Genomic DNA, 18,939 nt, shown 5'->3' on the forward strand with positions numbered 1-18,939 from the left:
AAACACATCCAAAAATATTTAATTCATTTCAATTGGTATAGTATTTAACAGTGTGATTAAAAGTGCAATTAATCGCAATTTTTTTATTTAGTTAATCGTGTGAGTTAACTGTGATTAATCAACTGCCTTAATTTACCACATCACTCAAAGAAGCTAGTGTAAGATTTCTTGGCATTAAATAAACAAAATTTGCAATGGCAACAACAATCTAGAATGTATGAGTGTGTTATCTTATGAGGTCTATTGTTTCAGTTTGTTTACATGTTAGTGTAAAGGAGGTTGTGTAAACATCAATTTTGGATTAAATGAAAATTGTACAATGTGTACATGATACAGTCATATCTGCATAGCAGTGTTATCTTTACAGGGAATCTCTAGGAATTCTTTGCAATCTTTAGTAGGCACCCACTTGTAATTCTCAAACTACAGAATCTTGGTGGGTTGTGTTTCTCTGCTCTAGTCAAATACTGTTTTTTTTTTTTTTTTTTTCCCCCCCTTGGCCTCAGTCCTGTTTCTAAACTAGGAAATGGTTAGCATCTCTTTCCTTCACCCACAATGGTGATTGGATTTTCTTTCAATATGTGGTTTTGTTAAGGGTACAGGTGGAGCTATGGAGCCAAGAAAATGGCTCGGCTTGGCTTGTGCTCCTTAGCATGCACAGATATTTTTAGAAAAACCATGCTGGGTTAGGAAGCAAACTGGTGAAGGTTGGAAGATCTAATGTGCTGTCCTATTTAAGCACAGTAGAAGTATACACACTGCTTTTTATTACAACTAAAAGTAACACTTGGACTAATAGTTTTACATATTAAGTCAGTAAATCACGAGGATAAATGGGAAATCAGCAAAGAATTAGTGGTGTCACTAAATTAGTGGTGTCACTAAAATTCTGCAATAGAAAGAACATTAGCAATGTGGTCTAGTGGACTGAGCACATTGCTAGGAGTCAGAAGACCAGAGCCCAATTTCCAGCTCTTCCCCGACTCATTCTGTGACGTTGGACAAGTGACTTAAACCTACATTTTCAAAAATGGCCTCTAATTTTTGGGTGCCTCAATTTTTGGATATCCAGCTTTACACACCTACAGCTTTATTTTCAAAGGTGCTGAGCATCTGTAGCTCCCATTGACATCAATCCTGGGCCCTAGGTATCTAAATCTGGGACCCAAAAACCAAGAGGAGCAAACTGAAATGTCAATTTTGAAAATGTGGGCCTCAACTTCCCTGTGCTTTAGCTATCTCCTCTGTAAAATGGGGATTAAATGTTTTTATCCACTTTTGTAAAGTACCTTGAGATCTACAGATGGAAAAAGTTCTATGTGACAAATATTATTGTATCTCATTGATCATGATGAAAAGTTTAATTATTACTTAAAACACTATCAAAATTTCACAATGTAGTCATTCTAAACAGAAATAGTTCAATTACATATTTAATAGTGCTTGGCCCTTACATAGCATTTTAATATTTGAACAATGATTTCAAAATGACTCTGAAACCTGTCATTATGCAAGGCACTGAATTTAGCCGTATGGAGTGGAAATCTATCAACTTCATGAATTTTTAAATTTGTTAGTCTCTAAGATGCCACAAGTACTCCTTTTCTTTTTGTGAATACAGACTAACACGGCTGCTATTCTGAAACTTGTCATTATTATCCCTGTTTTACAAAAGGAGAAAATGAGACTCAGAGAGGCTAAATTATTTCCACAAGACCACACAGATTCAGGAGCAGATTCATGACTAGAATCCAGTTCTTATACAATAATTCCTGCTCTACCTACTAAATCAGCAGTGTTCAAACTGTGGTGGTCTACAGACAGAGGTTGGCCACATGGTGCTGATTCTCTTTCTTGGGTCCAGTTGCTAAATCACGTTAAAAGGCAGCTAAAAATACATCTCTAATATTACTTTTCCTTTCCCCACAGGGGAGATGATCTGCTCCATTATCAGTGGATGGTGATATGATCCACAAGATTCTTTCTTTAAAAGTCAGAGAATCTTTGCACTTGATATTGCTAGTACTCCACTAAAATCTGATTTTGATTTTACTGTTTTAAATTTATTTCTTCAGCTTGCTGAATATCAAATGCTACTGGTTAATTTTCTCAATTTAAATACCAAAAGAAGTAGAAATAAGACAGCAAATGACAGGATTATGATGCCATATACAATGGGTTATATGTGTAAAATTGACTCAAATATTTAAGAATTGCAAGTGAACCAACATGATTTATAGTATTGCCCTGAAACTCCTAAGCACTTGAAAGCTAGTAGGTAGAAACACAGTGCATACACTGCACCTACCCAAGGTTACTATTTGTGACACTGTGATGCATTATGATGACACGGGGTCACATCACATCAAAATATAATTATGTTGCAATTCAGCATTGTGATGTGATGGCTCTGAGCCCTGGAATTTTATTTTGGAACCTGTGGATGTCCTGCAAGCATTGCTTGAGGGATGCAAAACCAAATCAATATGTTCAGTACTGTCCAATAAAAAGCTAAAAGTGGCAATATGCCAACTGACTCAGCTCATTCAACAACACAACTGCAGTTTATTGGCTGATATTAACAAGGCCAAGTCGTGCTGTTGCCCAACCTCGGATACAGTAATAAATAAGAGCAGTTAAGCCTATGAGCATCTTTACTGAGTCTTTGACTAAAGTGTATTAGATTTCATGAAAACTTGAGGAATACTCAGTAAGAACAGGAACACAGGGTGACCAAATAAGCCAATGCAAGGCATCCATTTCTTGGAGGAGAAAAAAAAATGCCTGTGTCAGACTATGACTTAAGCTGCTGCAGTTGCACCACTGTAGCACTTCAGTGTAGACACTCACTACAGCGAGGGAGAGGTGCTCCTGTTGCTGTAGTTAATCCACTTCCTCAAGAGGTGGTAGATGGTTTGACAGATGAATTCTTCCATTAACTTAATGCTGTCTACAGAGGGATTAAGGTCGGCTTAACTATGTTGGATGTGGTGTGGATTTTTCACACAAGAGTGACCTAAGACTTCACACAAGACCCGGCCCTATTATATTCCTTGAAAATGTATCCAATGGCACAAGTTTTCACATTCTTTCAAGCGTGGACCACGTTATAATAGGCAGGCATTTTCTTGTAGATTTGTCTCCCCTCCCATTTTCAGTCACATCCTTGTGGCAACTACAGCATTTGTTTCCCTAGAAAAGTACCTGTACAAAGGTATCATGTATTTTTCAGCTCTTTTAAAATGCATTTTAGCAGCTGAAAGTAAAAAGGAGAAACCAGCACAGTACATTTAGCCAGCTTCCTGCTAACCACCCCCAATCCACTGTAGCACACCAACCCGTGAACTTCTGGCCTATATGTGGGAGAAACAACCTCAGTGTGAATTGGGCTGGGACGGGTAGGCAGGAGCCCCCTCAAGATACGTGGGAAGGCAGGAAACTACTTTTGGGGGACTAGTCCCCTTAATATGGGTGGGAGGGCAGGAAACCCTACCCCGACGCTCATGGGGAGAGGAGACACCCTCACCACAGGATGACCCCTCCTGAGGATTAACCCCCTCTCCGTGTGTGGGGGGGGGGGGCAGGAGGCTCCCTTAGGGGAAGACGAACCCCCCCCCAACACACCAAAGAATGGGAGATGGGGAGACCCCTCCTGGGCAGGGGCCAGGAGGCAGAGGGCTGAGTCCCCCGCTGGGGAGACTCCCCCGGGGGTGCCCGCTCGGCGTGAGGGAAGGGTTCGGGAAGCCCGTGCTGAGTATACGGCGGCTGGGGGGGGGGTGGGGGGTTTCCGCGTGACCCCGCGGGGGTGACCCCGCTCGATGGCCGCCGTCCCAGGGTGCCCCGCGGAGGGCGGCCCCACGGCCCGCGATCCCAGCATGCCGTTCGGCCAGGCAGCAGCAGAGCAGCAGCAGGCGGAGCCGCCGCCGCCGCCGTCGTCGTCTCCTCCTTCCCTGTGAGACAGCAGCAGCTTGAGGGGAGCGAGTGAGGAGCCGCCGCCGCCCCTGCCCTGCGCCGCTGCCCGGCCGGCCATGCCCTCTCGGGCAAGGTAATGAGCCGCAGAGCCCCGGGGTCTCGGCTGAGCGGCATCGGCACCAGGCAGCACTATCACCCGCGGAGCTGGAATGACTGGCAACCCAGGTGGGTTGGGCTCGGGCAGGGGGAGGCGCGGCCTAGGCGGCCTCCGGGGACATGCGGGGAGGGGGTCTGGCCTGGCCTGTTCCCGTTCCCGCTGTGCTGGGGCCCATGGAGATGGGGAGGAGGGAAGGTGTGGGGGAGAGGAGAACCCCCCCCCCCCCGGCTTTCTACGTAGGCAGGCCCCGCTTCCTGAGTGCTGGGGCCTAGAGGGAAATGGGGAGGAGGAGGAAGGGGGGGGAGTGACCCAACTCCTGACTGTTGGGGCCTAGAGGGGGGTGCGGGGGGAGTGACCCATTCCTTGACTCTTGGGGCCTAGAGGAGTTGGTGGGGGCGGGGGAGAGAAGGTGCGAGTGACCCGGTCCCTGACTATTGGGGCCTACACACTCAGGATTGGGGTGTGTGTGGGGTGAACGGGCACTGCCTCGCTAATGTGGCCTAGTCAAATGGGGAACGAAACGCCAGGACGCCTCTGATATAAAGGCTCCAGACTTTGCTGGGTACTGGAAAGAGCTGGGGCGGGACGTGTGGACAGTGGAGGGTATTTCCTGCTATATAAGCAATCTCTTATCTATTGGTGGTTAGAGAGACAAAATGTTTCTGTATCACACAACACGGAACGTCCTAGGATCCTAGTTGGGTTTATCTTGATTTAGCCCAGGCTCTCCTTCGCCTTTCAAGGTTTTGTCCTAGGTGATTTATGGTTTATGATGATTTTAAGACGTTTCAGTTCAGCTGTTGCTGGCACCCCACACAGTATTATAAGTAGCAACTTTGTTGCTCAGTGACTTATTTTATAGTAGGAGACACTTTCCTTTAGTGGTAAATAGACGTTTTGAGTTGCTTATATCGAAACAGAATTTACGGGAACCTTCAGTAGGTGTATTTTTGTTCTCTTTTTGTGTTTTTTAATTGGAAATTTCCTGAAGGAGAATGGAGGCTGCAAACATACTGGAGGTCTTTCAAGGACTAAAAAAAAATAGCACACAAAACATGTATATAAATTTTGTTCTTTAATTAGGAAAAGTAGTTCAGAGTTGTAAGTAAACTCATGGGATTTTTGTATGGGATGTGTTGCAGTTATTACACTTCAGATGCAAAATACACTTTTCACTTTATTGAACTATTTTCAGCATGTCCTGTCACCCATATATTTGCTAAACTGCTTTAGTTTACTATATTAATTTTTAAAGTTGTTTTTGTAAAACTTCATAATTTGGCCTGAAGTACAGTATCTAAGTCCTTTGACTTAACTGTTTCTATGTCAAACTTTTTTGGCTTTGTTTGAATGTTACTAAAACTTAAGTTGGCAGAGAAAGGGACTATGGTTCTGAAGTTTGCTGTCAGTATCATGTAGTTTATTAAATTGATAGACTGTCATTGGAATGGGGAGATTGAATGGATGTGGAAGTGGATCCTGCTATTGTATGGGTGGAATGTTAGTTTCATATATGTGAAAGAACCAAAAGTTAATTTTGACTAAGTATTCAGCTCTCCACATGTTAGGGATGTTTAGTATGCAAAAAGCATGCAACATTTAAATGATCACATGGTCAGACCTCACTAAATTCTGCTCTCTTTAGTTGTTGAGGTGTAGTAAATTGTAAGTTTAAAAGTTAGAAATTTGCAAACCATCATATTGATGTCCTGTTGTGGCATCCTATTTCTTCAGTAACAATGGAGGACTTCTAATGGCCTACAGTCTGGTACCTCCCTTACTCTGTAGGCAATCATTTAGGGAATAATGGACTCCATACTTGAAGTCAAAAACTTTTAAGCTCTTGACCCAGAGTTTTCCCCCCAAGGAAAAGCATTAGATGTACAGTTTGTCCCTGCTGATATGGTGACAGCTGTGATGATGGCTTCCTGATAGGACATGGGTCTTGTGGCAAATGAACATCTTATTTTCAGCATAGAAAATGTGCTTTACAGATGCTGAAGCCCTGTCTATGCTTGGAAATTGACTTACTGAAAACCACTGAACTGGAGGAGGTGAAAATGGTATAACTGTTGGCACAGTAAGAACAAAACTATTCAGCAGTATTACAGAAAGTGTGACTGAGGGGAGATGAACCATTGTCACTGACAAGTTTCCTAATGTGAATGGGGCCTGATTCTCTGCATTCGGAGGATCATGAAATTGGAGTATTTGTAAAGGAATAAGTGAGATCTGTAGCTGGGGTCCTCAGGAGCAACCTGAACCTGCAGCAATTAGCTTTACCCCTTAGTTTATCTACTAGGCACCCCAAAAAGTATAAAAATGTGCACAATGAGAGTTGAGAGCTAATTCTACATATATGAAGTCTAAAAATATTACCATAATACAAAGATCACTTTGACCATATGAATCAATATACGGTTGTTTAGTTGAGCCTTCAACATGAAAAAAATCTTTGCAAAGGTATATTGTCAACGAATTAAAAAAAATCTGATAGAACTCTCTTAAATAGTATGTTCTGATTTTTTTTTTTAAATTTAAAAGTAGCTGAATTTTTTTGCTTCCTTGTTTTATGTTTAGAATGAACTTTTGGATAGCAATTATAACACAAAATATGCTCAGACTTTTTCTTCTTCTGTGTATGCACCTGTCTGCTGTTTACTTACCTGTTCAGTTCTAGCTCTGTTTCTGCTGGTTAATGGTAAATAGCTTCTTGCAGGGACAGAGGAAGGTTGTATGCAGGGACCAAAATTGCAAAAATTCCATCAAATTTCCAATGCAAGAAAAAAGAAAATAGAACTTTTTTCACTAATCTTTCATGGCACAAAACTTTCAAATGGAAATACTATTTTTGAAGTTGACTGTATCCCTTTAATTAGGATATTGTGTTTTGAAGTTTAATTATCTGTAAATGTGATAAATGAGATGAGATGAAATCTGAACTATATCGTCAGAATCAATACTTCCTGAACTTTGAGGTGTGAAAAATCTGGTTCTGAATTTTGTAGCTCAGATCCATCTCTAATAAAGTCTAGTTGGTGAAGCAGAATTTGAATTTCGTGCCCATGTGAATGTGGCAGTAGCTGTCAGATGTGTGTGGGCTGGTCTACACAAAGTTTTTGTAACACTGTATATTGACCACAAATAAGCTATATGATATACTATAAGCTCCTTTATTCCTGAATAACTGCATCCATGCTAGGGGGTTATACCGGTTTAACTATATCTGTTTCTAAATGGATATAGTTTACTGTGTATGGACAAGACCTGAGTATATGTGGCTGAACTTTGAGCAAGAAACTTGATCAGATTTAGACCCTCCATTGCTACCTTTCTGAACTTCCAGGCATCTGCCTCCTTAGTTTTCATTTCAAGTTTCCACTTCCTTTGGCTTTTGGAAATAAGAAAAAAAATTAAAAAATCATATAACTGTGTAGCTCCTGCTAGTTTGTCTGCTATTAATCTTTAGCATTGGGCTGAATTAACTGTGCAACACACAGTACTTCTTCACACTGACAGGAAAGCAGGGTTTGTGTAACACAGTAGCATTAAGCAAACTGATGTCTACTGATGCAGCATAATGGTAAAGACTAGAACCATAGTTTTAACATTCACCTTTTCAGGCTATGGTGAGAAAGGATAGATGGATTTTAAATCGCCTGCTCTTGTTATCAGGAATTACTTATGGAATAACTGAACTTCTCTTTATGAACAGAAAAAGACACAAACAATACGGTAGCTGAGGATGTATATGGAAAAGTAAGAAACAAAAGCTCTGACTGGTAAAAGTTCCAAAACTACTCTGATAGATACAAGTTCAAATCTGGAATTTAATTCTTGAAAATGGAAGTTAGTGTTCTGAATTATTATTCATTTGTATTACCATGGCACCTAGAACCCCTGGTCACGAATTAGGATACACGTGTGGTAGGTGCCGTACAAATATAGAACAAAAACATGGTCCCTGCCCTCAAAGTGCTTATAGGCTAAATTTTAGGCCTGAGCTACATTAGAAAATTGTGGATCAGAAAATCCACACCCTTGAGTGCTGTAGTTAAGATGGCCTATCCCCCAGTGTAGACATGATTGAGATGAGACCCCATAAGAGTTTTAGCTGTATGAATGGATAGACAAGGCTGTATCTTAGATGTTATACAGAAAGAATCGGCAAGATTTATACGGGTTTCAGAGTAGCAGCCATGTTAGTCTGTATTCGCAAAAAGAAAAGCAGTACTTGTGGCACCTTAGAGACTAACAAATTTATTTGAGCATAAGCTTTCATGAGCTACAGCTCACTTCATCGGATGCATTTGGTGGAAAAAACAGAGGAGAGATTTATATACACACACACAGAGAACATGAAACAATGGGTTTATCATACACACTGTAAGGAGAGTGATCACTTAAGATGAGCTATTACCCGCAGGAGGGCGGGGTAGGGGGAAAGAAAACCTTTTGTAGTGATAATCAAGGTGGGCCATTTCCAGCAATTGATAAGAACTTCTGAGGAACGGTGTGTGGGAGGGAATAAACATGGGGAAATAGTTTTACTTTGTGTAATGACCCATCCACTCCCAGTCTCTATTCAAGCCTAAATTAATTGTATCCAGTTTGCAAATTAATTCCAATTCAGCAGCTCTCTCGTTGGAGTCTGTTTTTTTGAAGTTTTTTTTGTTGAAGAATTGCCACTCTTAGGTCTGTAATAGAGTGACCAGAGAGAATGAAGTGTTGTCCAACTGGTTTTTGAATGTTATAATTCTTGACGTCTGATTTGTGTCCATTCATTCTTTCACGTAGAGACTGTCCAGTTTGACCAATGTACATGGCAGAGGGGCATTGCTGGCACGTGATGGTTTATCTCACATTGGTAGATGCGCAGGTGAACTACAGGACAGCCCCAACAAAGAAAATAATAGAACGCCACTAGCCATCACCTTCATCCCCCAACTAAAACCTCTCCAACGCATCATCAAGGATCTACAACCTATCCTGAAGGAAGACCCATCACATTCTCAGATCTTGGGAGACAGGCCAGTCCTTGCTACAGACGGCCCCCCAACCTGAAGCAAATACTCACCAGCAACCACACAACAGAACCACTAACCAAGGAACCTATCCTTGCAACAAAGCCCATTGCCAACTCTGTCCACATATCTATTCAGGGGACGCCATCCTAGGGCCTAATCACATCAGCCACACTATCAGAGGCTCCTTCACCTGCGCATCTACCAATGTGATATATGCCATCATGTGCCAGCAATGCCCCTCTGCCATGTACATTGGTCAAATTGGACAGTCTCTACGTAAAAGAATAAATGGACACAAATCAGATGTTAAGAATTATAACATTCAAAAACCAGTTGGAGAACACTTCAATCTCTCTGGTCACTCGATTACAGACCTAAGAGTGGCAATTCTTCAACAAAAAAAACTTCAAAAACAGACTCCAACGAGAGACTGCTGAATTGGAATTAATTTGCAAACTGGATACAATTAATTTAGGCTTGAATAGAGACTGGGAGTGGATGGGTCATTACACAAAGTAAAACTATTTCCCCATGTTTGTTCGCCCTGCCCCCCCCCCCACACCCCGATCCTCAGACGTTTTTGTCAACTGCTGGAAATGGCCCATCTTGATTATCACTACAAAAGGTTTTCCCCTCTACTCCCCCACCCTCCTGCTGGTAATAGCTCATCATAAGTGATCACTCTCCTTACAGTGTGTATGGTAACACCCATTGTTTCATGTTCTCTGTGTATATAAATCTCCCCACTGTATTTTCCACTGAATGCATCCGATGAAGTGAGCTGTAGCTCACGAAAGCTTATGCTCAAATAAATTTGTTAGTCTTTAACGTGCCACAAGTACTCCTTTTTCTTTTTCAAGATTTATACATAGACTTGATGTGAGGACCTAGAGAGAGAGTTCCAAGTTGATAATGACACGCGGGTTACAGGCCTGAATGACAGGCAGGAAGGTGGTATCCTCGTCTGTGATTTAGAAACGGGGTAGTGGGGAGGGTTTGGTGGAAAAGATTAACAGCTCTTGCTTTAGCTGTATTCAGCTTGAGCTGGCAGACAACCACAAGGACATGTCAGAAGGAGACAAATCTGGTGAGAAGTGGTAGGTCTGTGACCATAGAGATGGTCGTTCAATTTGTCTTTGTGGATGATATTCCCCAGAGATAAAGTGTAGAGAAAGAAGAGAAGGGGCCAAGTACAGAGCCTTGTGGAACCCCCACAGAAAGGTGGACAGGTGATGCAGAGGATCTACCAAAAGACATGCTGAAGTACCAGTTATAGATGTAGGAGTAGAACCAGGAGAGGACAGAAGCAGGGAAGGCAAGGTTTCAAAGAAAAGCATGGTTGACTAGGTTGAAGGTGGCTGACAGGTCAAGGATGAGGATGGAATACTGTTCTAAACTTTGATTAGGAAGAGGTCATTAGAGATTTTGGTGAGAGGGATTTCAGTGGAGTGCAAGGGACAGAAGCCAGATTAGAGAGGGTCAAGGATGGAATTGGAGAAAAGAAAGCTATTGTAACCAGTGTGTTCAGTGACAGGTTTCAGAGTAGCAGCCGTGTTAGTCTGTATCTGCAAAAAGAACAGGAGTACTTGAGGCACCTTAGAGACTAACAAATTTATTAGAGCATAAGCTTTTGTGGGCTATAGCCCACTTCATCGGATGTATAGAATGGAACATATAGTTATATATATATAAATAACACATACAGATAAGTTGGAAGTTGCATACAAACTGAGAGGCTAATTAGTTAAGATGAGCTATTATCAGCAGGAGAAAAAAACTTTTGTAGTTATAATCAAGATGGCCCATTTAGACAGTTGACAAGAAGGTGTGAGGATACTTAACTTAAGGAAATAGATTCAATATGTGTAATGATCCAGTCACTTCCAAGTTAATGGTATCTAGTTTGCATATTAATTCAAGCTCAGCAGTTTCTCATTGGAGTCTGTTTTTGAAGCTTTTCTGTTGCAAAATTGCCACCCTTAAATCTTTAGTGAGTGGCCAGAGAGGTTGAAGTGTTCTCCTACCAGTTTTTGAACGTTATGATTCATGATGTCAGATTTATGTCCATTTATTCTTCTGCATAGAGATTGTCTGATTTGGCCAATGTACATGGCAGAGGGGCATTGCTGGTACATGATGGCATATATCACATTGGTAGATGTGCAGGTGAATGAGCCCCTTATGGCGTGGCTAATGTGATTAGGTCCTATGATAGTGTCACTTGAATAAATATGTGGACAGAGTTGACATCAGGCTTTGTTGCAAGGATAGGTTCCTGGGTTAGTGTTTTTGTTGTGTGGCATGTGGTTGCTGGTGAGTACTTGCTTCAGGTTGGGGGGCTGTTTGTGTTCAATGAACTTACAGATAGATGGAAGAAGGTGTTGGAGAGGCAAGTGAGGTCAAGGTTGTTTTAGTCTTTCTTAAAGCAGTCACTCTCAACCTTCCAGACTACTGTACCCCTTTCAGGAGTCTGATTTTCCTTGCATACTCCCCAGTTTCATCTCACTTAAAAACTACTTGTTTAAAAAATCAAACATAAAAATACAAAAATATCCCACCATACTATTACTGACAAATTGCTTGCTTTCTCATTTTTACCATATAATTATAAAATAAATCAATTGGAATATAAGGATTGTACTTATATTTCAGTGTATAGTATACAGAGCAGTATAAACAAGTCCTTGTCTGTATGAAATTTTAGTTTGTACTGACTTCACTAGTGCTTTTTACGTAGCCTGTTGTAAAACTAGACAAATATCTAGAAGCGTTGGTGTACACCCGGAAAACCTCTGTGTACCCCCAGGGTTGAGAACCACTGGATTAGAGCATGTTTGTTTGTATTGTGAGGGGAAGAGCGAGAGGAAAGTGACAGGTTGAGGAGAAGAGGAAATGAGGGTATGAGAGGAGATCAGGAGATGGCATGGGATGTGGTCACTGAGGCAAGTGGAGGGATTAGAGAAGGTCAGACAAGAAACTTCCGATGAAGTGAGCTGTAGCTCACGAAAGCTTATGCTCTAATAAATTTGTTAGTCTCTAAGGTGCCACAAGTACTCCTTTTCTTTTTTCAAGAAACTTCTATGTCTCAAACAGGAGAGAGCTATAGGAGGGGACTGGGAAAGGAAGGAAGCCTAGGGGAGAGGGAAAGTTGTCACATTTTGCCTATGTTGACAACTTTTTCTTGTATAAGTTCATCCTGAGCAGAGAGAGAAATGGAGGCAGGAGGTGGGGAGGGTTTGAGGACTGAGTCTAAGATGTTGAAAAGGTGGCTGGGATGGAGGACAGGACATTCAGTTAAGTTGGAGAAGTAGAGTTGTTTAGGAAGTTAGCTTGATTACAGGCTTTTTGCCAGAGATGCTCTGCTGTGTGGGAGCAGAAGGAAGTGGATGTTGTGACTGAGCCAAGGCTGCAGATTGAGAGGATGGGTCTTGCAAAAGAGTCAAAGTGTGGAGGGGAATGAACCATGGAGAGAATCATCCACCATATCAATGGATAAAAAGGGAGGTGAGGACTGAGAGCAGATGAGAAGTCATCAACCTTAATAGACTGGAAGTCACAGAATATTCTGAATTTTTCAGTGTTGTATGAAACAAACAATCAAAACATATTATAATTTAATTTTATCAGGATCTCCTATTTGATATGTTCTGTAGGTTTCATGTAATGTTCATGGAGCAGTTTCTTTTATGCAATCCATAAACATTGTTTGGTTTTTTTTTTCTGCAAGTTAAAAGTTCTTGTGTGGCTTTTTCAGTTTCTTTTCAAGTGTGGCACATGGATTTCAAGATTTTCTGTTCTAATATACAGAGCTTTTAAGCTAATTATATCAAGGATTCAAACTTGTATAGAGATAACGTAAGCGTGTAGTGTAGTATACAGAGAATTACCTGCACAAGTCCATTTACTGTGTACATGCTCTATTGCCTTTTTGGTGCCAGCTTGCACTGAAAAGATAACTTACTGAGGTAACAACTGATAGTTGTGGTTCATGTTCCCAACAGAGATACTGCAAAATCCTAGTGGAATGCTTTTCCTAGCACAGAAATCCTTTTTTAAATATTGCAGTGTATCTGATTACTATTCCACTCAGAATGAAGAGATTATAACGAGCTCAAAGATACTTTTTTTTTTTTCTGATTCAAGCAGTTTTACTGTTATATTGGGGATTGTGTTTTAATTGTATATGGCAGGAAAGAGCAATAAGGCTTGATGTGTAAAATGAAGGTAGAAAGAATTTGAGGTAGCAGTGATCACATTAGTAAAATTACGGTGAGAGAGATCCTTCATATGATGAATATTTACCTATAATTACTCAGACACCACACTTTACTGCTGGCCTCCTTGAAGTGTTTTGTTGTTGTTGGGTTTTTTTTTTTTTTAACAAGTATTCTATTTGTCGTTGTTGTTTTGATTCAGCTTCAGTAGTTTGTCCCAAATGCCATGCTTTTCTAATCTTGAAATCAGTCAGTTCAGTTGTCCACTGAATTGCTTTACAGAAATCTAGGTGATTGATATGTAATATTTCATCCTTGTTGGCCTCATTAGTGCTATTATCTAAGCATTCATGAAAACTGTTGTGAATAATTTTGCTTGTCAATCTTACTAGTCTTTAAAATGAGCTGCAATGGATTTTTAAGTATTATACCTTATTAATTCTATATAAAAGTGGCCTGTAAGATGATGTGGGGGAGGGGTGTGTGTGAAGATGTTGTTTTTTGTTTCTTTTTAATAATTTGGTAAATAACTGAAATATCAAGCTTGGTTTTTTTTCTAGTTTTGCTGGAATATCTCTTCCAGGTCTTGGAGCAAATGGATTGTGATCTCTCATGTCTTACTGAATGGTCAGTGGAGTTGAATCTTCTAATAAAGATATCCTTTCTTCAGAATGTTCTATGATCCTCCCTGCTACTACAGCTAGTGGCCCAAATCATTTTGGGGATCTTATTGTGCTAGACACTACAAATACAGAAGTAGACATTGTCTTCTTGTCATTGGGAGGATTCTTTAACCACAACATTTCTAATTGTATTTAAATGGGCATCAACAAACACAGTTTTAAACATTCTGACTAAAAATGCCTTTTTCTCTCAGTTGCCTAGGTTTATGTTTTGAATTCTGTGAAAAAAATATTGGGGGAGAAAGGGATAATCTTTCCTTCCCATTTTCCTTAAAATATGGGAATTGGTGGAATAGCAGTGGAAGTTTTCTGCCATTTTTCAGGTGCATGGACTTTTGTTTCAGGAAGTGGGAGCTTGCTTTAGAAAAACAGCCTTGGCAAACAGGGCAGGAAACGCAGATCAAAGCCTGCCCTCTTCTCCCCCCCCTTTTTTTTAAAACTGGATTTCGATGCCAAATTCTTTCTACGTATTTTGGAGAAAGGAGAGACGTTCGATGACCCACAGGGATTTATTTTTCATTCTAGAACTGTACCTCAACTTCAATTTTGGACAGCATATTTTCAAATTCATATATTACCTCAAGGTAAAATACACTCTACCTGATGGATGTATAACTCTGCTCCTTCGGTGTTTCCATCTTGAATTGTCAACAGTAGATATTATCAGAATTGTCAACATGTAGATATTACTATTGTCACCTCATTTGTTATCCGTACTCCTTTCTACCCTTCATTTGTGTCTTGATGACCCCAAGCACTTTGGTGGACCACCCTGTGCTCTAGCACAGTAGTGTTTTTTCATTTTTGTTGGCAAGTGTGAAACTGAACAGGATCACATAATCCTGGTGCTGGCACTATTGTGGGTGGGTAGTTATAGAGTGAATATATAGAGCTATAGAGTTATGAATGGCTGTATGCCAGAGGATGTGTGAAGAATATTAAGCATTGAGAATCTCTTGGCTAATTCAGACCAATGAACAGGCTAGATGTTCAGTCAGTCATTCACCTGTGCTGTTGCAGGTTCTAAAAATTCTGCTAAGAGTAAATATTTTAATAATTAATTTCCTCTGGAAAAAATTCCTACCTTGCAAGATGGGTACAAATCTGACTTTTTTTAGTTTTTGTTTTTTGTAAAAAAAAAAAAAAAAATTTTTTTTTTTTAAAAGTAAATCTGTTTAAAATTAACCTTGAATTTAGTACTAAATCTGTTTTAGGCCTAAATTTATTATAATCTCTTAAATAAGTAGGCTGAATCCATGAGCCTCTATGACAAACTGTATGTTAAAGGCTACTTACTCTTCTGTATTTAAAAAAAAGAATCGGGGGAAAAAAATCTAACTTTTAGTATCAAGCTTTATAAATATGGCAGAATAGGTCGTGTACTGTATTAAGGGCTTGTTTTGTTTAAAACAGTTTATATGCTGTTTTGTGTGTTTAATTATATTCTAGCCACCTTTCCAATGCATCCGAACACAAATCATGAGTAGAAAATTAATTATCTAGTAAATAAGCAATATATTCATCATTTTCTAATACTAAATACTAGTACATACTAAAAATGTACAATTAATAAGAATCTGAAAATATTAAACTTTTAATAGTTGTTTAAATAAATGTTATAGTTTAAGGCTACGTTTTAGTCAAGGGTATTTCTAGTAAAAGTCATGCGCAGGTCACGCGCCGTAAACAAAAATTCATTGTACTATATACCCCTAACTAAAACTTGGGCTGGGCACCGCGGGGTGTGTGTGGGCGGGGGGGAGGATGTGGGCAAGTGCTGCGGGGCGGGCGCACACAGCGGGCCGGGGCTCCTGGTGGAGGTCGGGGGCTCAGCTGGGGTGGGCTGGGCAGCAGCAGCATGTGGCCTAGCACCTCACTGGTGCTGGGGATGGGGGGTTGGAAGGTCTGGCAGGCTCCCTACCCGGATCCCTGCAGCTCCCTGGAAGTGGCTGGCATGTCCCTGCAGCTCCTAGGGGAAGGGAAGGCCAGGGGAGCTCTGTGCGCTGCCCCTGCCATGAGCTTTGGCCCCACACCTCAACCTCTGACCTGGTGCTGAGTCCCCTCGCATAACCAAACTGCTACTGCTGGCCATGGGGCTGCCCAAGTGCTTAGGCAACCCCTGAGCTAGCCACACCGGCCGCTGCTTTACTGTGGAGGTCTGTGACAGACACGCAGCCTTATTTATAGTGCAAAAAGATGTACCAAATCTAGTGTAATGGCTCTATTTAGTTGTAAATCAACATGTTTTAATGGTTATATCAACCAGTCAGAATGCACCTTTCTTTAGAAAATAACTGAAGTACAAATGGAAAAGTTGCTTAAAATTGATGATTTAAATTGAGGCTTTCCAGTTGGAGATTTAAATCAATCCACCCTGCTACCTTGGGCACGTAGGTCCTGGGGATTGTCTGCATGGAACACTTGACCAGCAAGGCTATTCCAGAATAACTAATCTGCTATAAAATCACTTTTATTCCAGAGTAATGTCCACAGAGGACTGTTATTCTGAGATAGCTAAATAATAGCAGAATAGTTAATCTGGAGTGGCCATGCCAGTGAATTGCTTCTGTGTAGACAAGGCCATAGAAATCTTAAACCCTTCTGGCATCCTAAAAGTGTTATCTCCACCCAGCTATGATGACAGGTTATTTTTACTGACTTGGAACTATAATCAATATATTCATCTAGGAGGGAAGAAATCAATCTACTTGTAAGGTCACTGACCACGGGATGATGTATTCCCTCAATCATAATGACTCCACTTTTGACTGACAATTAAGTGTACTCCTTTTCCAAAGAGATTTCTGCCTGTCTCCTTATTCATTTGTTAGAACATGAGTACAGTAACTTTTGCGAACATGCAGTGACTATTTGAGTGTTTAAATGTGAGCTTCTCAATTTCAAAGTGCAGCACAAAAACAATCACAGTATGGGCAAGGAAATTGATCAGTAGGCAGCTATGCTGATTTGCTTCTCTACTGTTACCTGATAGTGCATTTTGTATCCATAATATTCTGTGTTCTTTGTCTGTTCTCTAGTCATGAGTTTATCAGATAGAAACAAAGACTTAAAAGTGTCTAATTGGCACTGCCCTGTAGAAGTGCATCCAACACCTTACAGTGTAGTTATGGTTATTCACCTTCATTTGGTTTCTCGCATCTCATTCCAACTGCACAATTTTTATTCTGATATCTCATCATGTATTTGTGACTGAGCTGGTCTACTGGCACCACTGCATAATGGCTTGATCAGCACACTGTGCATGTTCTCTTATGAGGTCATGTAAAAATATATGACCGATGTAAAATCGGCGTTCCACAAGACTTTGAGATGGCATTAATAGAGTTATGTTCATTACTCAAACTTATCTGCCTGGCACAATCTAGTCAAAATATAAATATTACTTTATGAACAAGAAAAGCGCCATCTTAAAATAAAGGCATGCGTTTAGAAAGGCAAGAATAGATATACAAAACTTGTAATTTGCTTGATGTTTGGCACAATTGTATTGCATCATAAAAGAGGAAATGGGGAGACAGGTCAAGGAAGTATACTTTTAAATGCAAGTCACTGAAAAGGTTCTGTATTTGTAAGTATCTATGTAAAGTGTGGTATGGTTTTAAAGTGGATAAAATAGATTAGCACTCTCTCTCCAAAATACATGTACTTTAATATAGGAAGAAGCTTTTAAACTTTGAAAATGGGTTTATTTTTATGGTTTTATTCTTAGTATTTACCAGTAATTGTACAAACATATTTGGATAAGCACCCACAAGCCATGATTTCAGCAGTCGTCTTGCTCTTTGTTCCTTCAGTGAAATATAGAGGCTGAATGTCCATAGTGACATATTATGATGTCACACATGAAACTCTGATAAGATCAAATCAAAAAGAGAATATGGGCTGTGTGACTGTTACTTAAACACACATTTTTGAATAAGTAACAAAGTAATACCAAAATGACTGCTAAGAAAATTGCTTTTTGCATAAATTTTCTTATTCCAAGCTTGCTTCAGTGTGAGAGTCCATCTTCAAAGCATGACAGGTCATAGTTGAATCATTAAGTCTATTCTCAGGAAACCAAAAACTTGTATAGAAGTGGCCCCTTTGTGCCTGTTGAGAGAGGATCAGAAATTGATGGTTGTTTGAAATGAGAACATTGATTGCAAAGGAGAGGAACAGACTTTTTAAAAGAGATAATAATGCTTGCTTGAGAAAGATGCATGGGGGCAAAAGAGCTTTTTTTATTTAAACAAAATGCCACTCTACCTTCTGCAGTTGATGGGCTGTTATGCCAGGTTGCCCATCATCTCTTGATTCTGTTAGTTTGCAAGACTCTGCTCCCAAACACAGAACCACAATAGTACATAATACTTCTCAAAGCATCTACAGGCTTGTAGAGCATGTAGGCTTCACCACAATAAAAAGATTTTAAAACACACTTTTTAAAAGAAGGCAACATTTGAGGAGTGAGGTTAGTCAAGAACATGTGCAATTCTCAGGTCAACTGATGTACAAAACCCTGCAGAGTTTAAAAGTGCAAAGTCAATTAATGCTTTACTCAACTGAGGGTATGTCTACACTACAAAATAAGTTGAATTTATAGAAGTTGGTTTTTTAGAAATCAGTTTTATATAGTCGATTGTGTATGTCCCCACACAAAATGCTCTAAGTGTCTTAAGTGCATTAACTTGGCGGAATGCTTCCACAGTGCCGAGGCTAGCGTCGACTTATGGAGCGTTGCACTGTGGGTAGCTATTCCACAGTTCCCGCAGTCTTCTCTGCCCTTTGGAATTCTGGGTTGAGATCCCAATGCCTAATGGGACAAAAACATTGTCGCAGGTGGTTCTGGGTACATGTTATCAGGCAAAAAAGCAACGGCAGACAATCGTTTCACACCTTTTTTCCTGAATTACCTGTGCAGACGCCATACCACGGCAAGCATG

General features: G+C 40.4%; 1 protein-coding gene across 1 annotated transcript in view; it reads left to right on the top strand.

The window, feature by feature from the left end:
- Nucleotides 1-2,556: 2,556 nt before the first annotated feature.
- SMG1 (SMG1 nonsense mediated mRNA decay associated PI3K related kinase) overlaps nucleotides 2,557-18,939 on the top strand; it is a 121,864-nt gene continuing 105,481 nt past the window's right edge. Inside the window, 1 exon segment of the mRNA XM_038418662.2 lies at nucleotides 2,557-4,137. Coding sequence (XP_038274590.1) covers nucleotides 4,049-4,137 — 89 coding nt within the window. The 5' untranslated portion in view covers nucleotides 2,557-4,048.

The sequence above is a fragment of the Dermochelys coriacea genome, chromosome 10 (genome assembly GCF_009764565.3).
Source record: "Dermochelys coriacea isolate rDerCor1 chromosome 10, rDerCor1.pri.v4, whole genome shotgun sequence".
NCBI lineage: Eukaryota > Metazoa > Chordata > Testudines > Dermochelyidae > Dermochelys > Dermochelys coriacea.